General features: G+C 31.4%; 1 protein-coding gene across 1 annotated transcript; it reads right to left on the bottom strand.

The window, feature by feature from the left end:
- Positions 1-307: 307 nt before the first annotated feature.
- On the bottom strand, positions 308-1,165 carry LOC133038358 (uncharacterized). The gene has a single exon (XM_061116480.1). It carries the CDS (start codon positions 1,163-1,165, stop codon positions 308-310), a length of 858 nt encoding a protein of 285 aa, XP_060972463.1.
- Positions 1,166-2,550: the final 1,385 nt, after the last annotated feature.

Genomic DNA, 2,550 nt, shown 5'->3' with positions numbered 1-2,550 from the left:
TTTTTGACCCAACAAGCCCATCATCTCCACTTAATCCCTTAGCCGAAATTGCCACCTCACCATGCACTACACCAACCCTCCCTGTACGTCGCCTCTTACTGTCCAGCAACACCACCAAATCTTCATCATCATTATTCTCCTCATCAGATGCCAATGATTGAGCATCTCCATCCCCACCAGGTTGTCGACACATCTTCACACTTTCCATATATATATATTTCTTTCTTTTTTTGCCTTCCTAATTTCATGGGATCATGATCACCACCATGGTCAACACAATCAACATCCATGATTTTTGGGGAAGCATTTACTTCAGTATCATCACCATTCGAACGGCCGGCGCTACCACCACCACCGCTCCACCATCTAGATCAGTCCGAAGCCATTGAGAGCCAACACGATAATTTTTCCTCCTCATATCCGCACGCATAGCAGCACCGTACGGCTTCACCAACTGCTCAACAGATTGTTCAAATCGTTTCGGACATGAACGTTCCGAATGTCCAATAATTCCACACACAAAGCAAAAGGTAGGAAGGTGTTCATATTTAAAGTTTGCCCAAATCCACTCTCCATTCTCCTTACAAAGCTTCATCCTTCTCTTTAGAGGCTTAGCAATATCAACCGTTGTACGAACACGTAAATATTCTCGCCAAATGCCATTAAAATTCTTCAGATCAGATTTTATATACGTACCTATATAGCCACCAGCACTCCGAACTACCCTCTCCAACATGAAACCCGATTTCAGATCATGAATCTGAACCCAGAAGTCTATCTTGTGTAATGGCACTACCTTCGGGTCTTCTCCTTTCTTCAGTCTATGAAACACAAGGGGACACCGATTAAATGTCCAAGGGCTGCCATCTATGACAGTTTGGACATCAAGTTCATGAAAGAATTGGAATAGATATCTATTCGGACCCAATTCTTTGATGAAAACACCCTTACCCGGTTGCCAAAGCGGCGCCATCAAATGCCTCATCGCATCAAAGTCCACCGGCCTTCCCGTAAGAAACTTTCCAACCAAGCACCACCGATCATCAAATAAAACTTCTTCAGCCTCATCATCCCCCCCAATCAAGACTCCTTCCTCATCATCATCCAAGCTAATCTGAGCATATTGCTCATTCAAATCAAAATCGTGTTGACTACTAGAAGCCATGAGAATCAAAAGACAAGAAAACAACCTTAAACACCTGAGAGAACTTTTACCAACATGTCATACGACAAGACATATTTTGTGAAATATATATTTTACTTGTAAGACTTTGTGTAGAAACTCAAATGTATCTTGATTTTAAACAAATAATAGATAAAAATTTTGAGCACAAAGCTCAATACAATTTATGTACAATCTTGCTTTTCAAGTTTAGCAATAAAATTCAAAAATAAAGAGAAAAAAAAAGTTTGAGTATAGATTCAGTAAAGTTGTGAAAAATAAAAATTTATGTTGTTAACATATTTTTAAAATTAGTATCAGTGCTCTTTTTCAAATTAAAACAATAATTTAAATAAACAATTTTGATAAATAAAAATCAAATTATATTTATATTTGAATTTAAACTATATAAGATATTTTTCAAATATATATAATATTATATACTTTTTTTCTCAAACTATTTTAACAACCTTTAAAATATATATATTTCCACATTATATGTATAAATATATTTTCAATTAGTTATGCTTTTAATTTTTTTTTTTTTAATACGTATGCTATTTTCTTATACAAAAGAATAATAATATAGTTTATAAATATATTTCAAATAATGATGTATGTCATTTGAATAACAAATATAAATGCTTAAAAAATTAATTATATAAATTTTCAAGGTAAGTAATTAATTAATTTTATAGAGTAATTATAAAAACTCAATTAATTAGTTAGCTAGGTATATAAATCAATAAGTTAATACATTTTCAAAAATTAAACTTACATATTTAAAGGTGGCGAAATTTGAAACATTATTTCAACAATCACTATCAAATTGAAACATAATTAACAAAAGTATATTTTCAAAATATAAATATTAATTAGTTATATACATGATATATATTATTTTCAAAATCGTACATGAAGATTTTTTAGTTAAATACCATTTTGGACCCTCTGTTTTACAAAAGTTACTAATTGGACCCTGTGTTTTGTTAAATGACAAAATGGACCCTGTATTTTCTAAAATAGTACATATAGGACCCTGAATTGATTTTTTGTCAAAATAAAGTTTAATTATAATCCGATCTAAAAGTGCTATGACAAAACTGTTTACATTTTTTGTATCTGTTCGTATTAAGCATTGTCTTCAAGCTGGTTGTATTAAAAAAAAAAAGTTGTCAAAAATTAAGCTCAGGGTCCTATTTTTACTATTTTAGAAAATACAGGGTCCATTTTGTCATTTAACAAAACACAGGGTCCAATCTGCAACTTTTGCAAAACACAGGGTCCAAAATGGTATTTACCCTAATTAATATTGATAAAAATTTAATATAATAAAAAATAAAAAAGTTTAATATTATAAATTTAAATTCAGTTTAAGATAAATGTAT

Source organism: Cannabis sativa, chromosome 5 (genome assembly GCF_029168945.1).
Source record: "Cannabis sativa cultivar Pink pepper isolate KNU-18-1 chromosome 5, ASM2916894v1, whole genome shotgun sequence".
In the NCBI taxonomy this organism is placed as follows: Eukaryota; Viridiplantae; Streptophyta; class Magnoliopsida; order Rosales; family Cannabaceae; genus Cannabis; species Cannabis sativa.
The sequence above is the reverse complement of the archived record's forward strand: the minus strand, read 5'-3'. Positions and strand labels throughout refer to the sequence as shown.

Excerpts from the sequence above, each read along its gene's own strand:
- LOC133038358 (XM_061116480.1), bottom strand. The coding sequence starts at position 1,165 with ATGGCTTCTAGTAGTCAACACGATTTTGATTTGAATGAGCAATATGCT.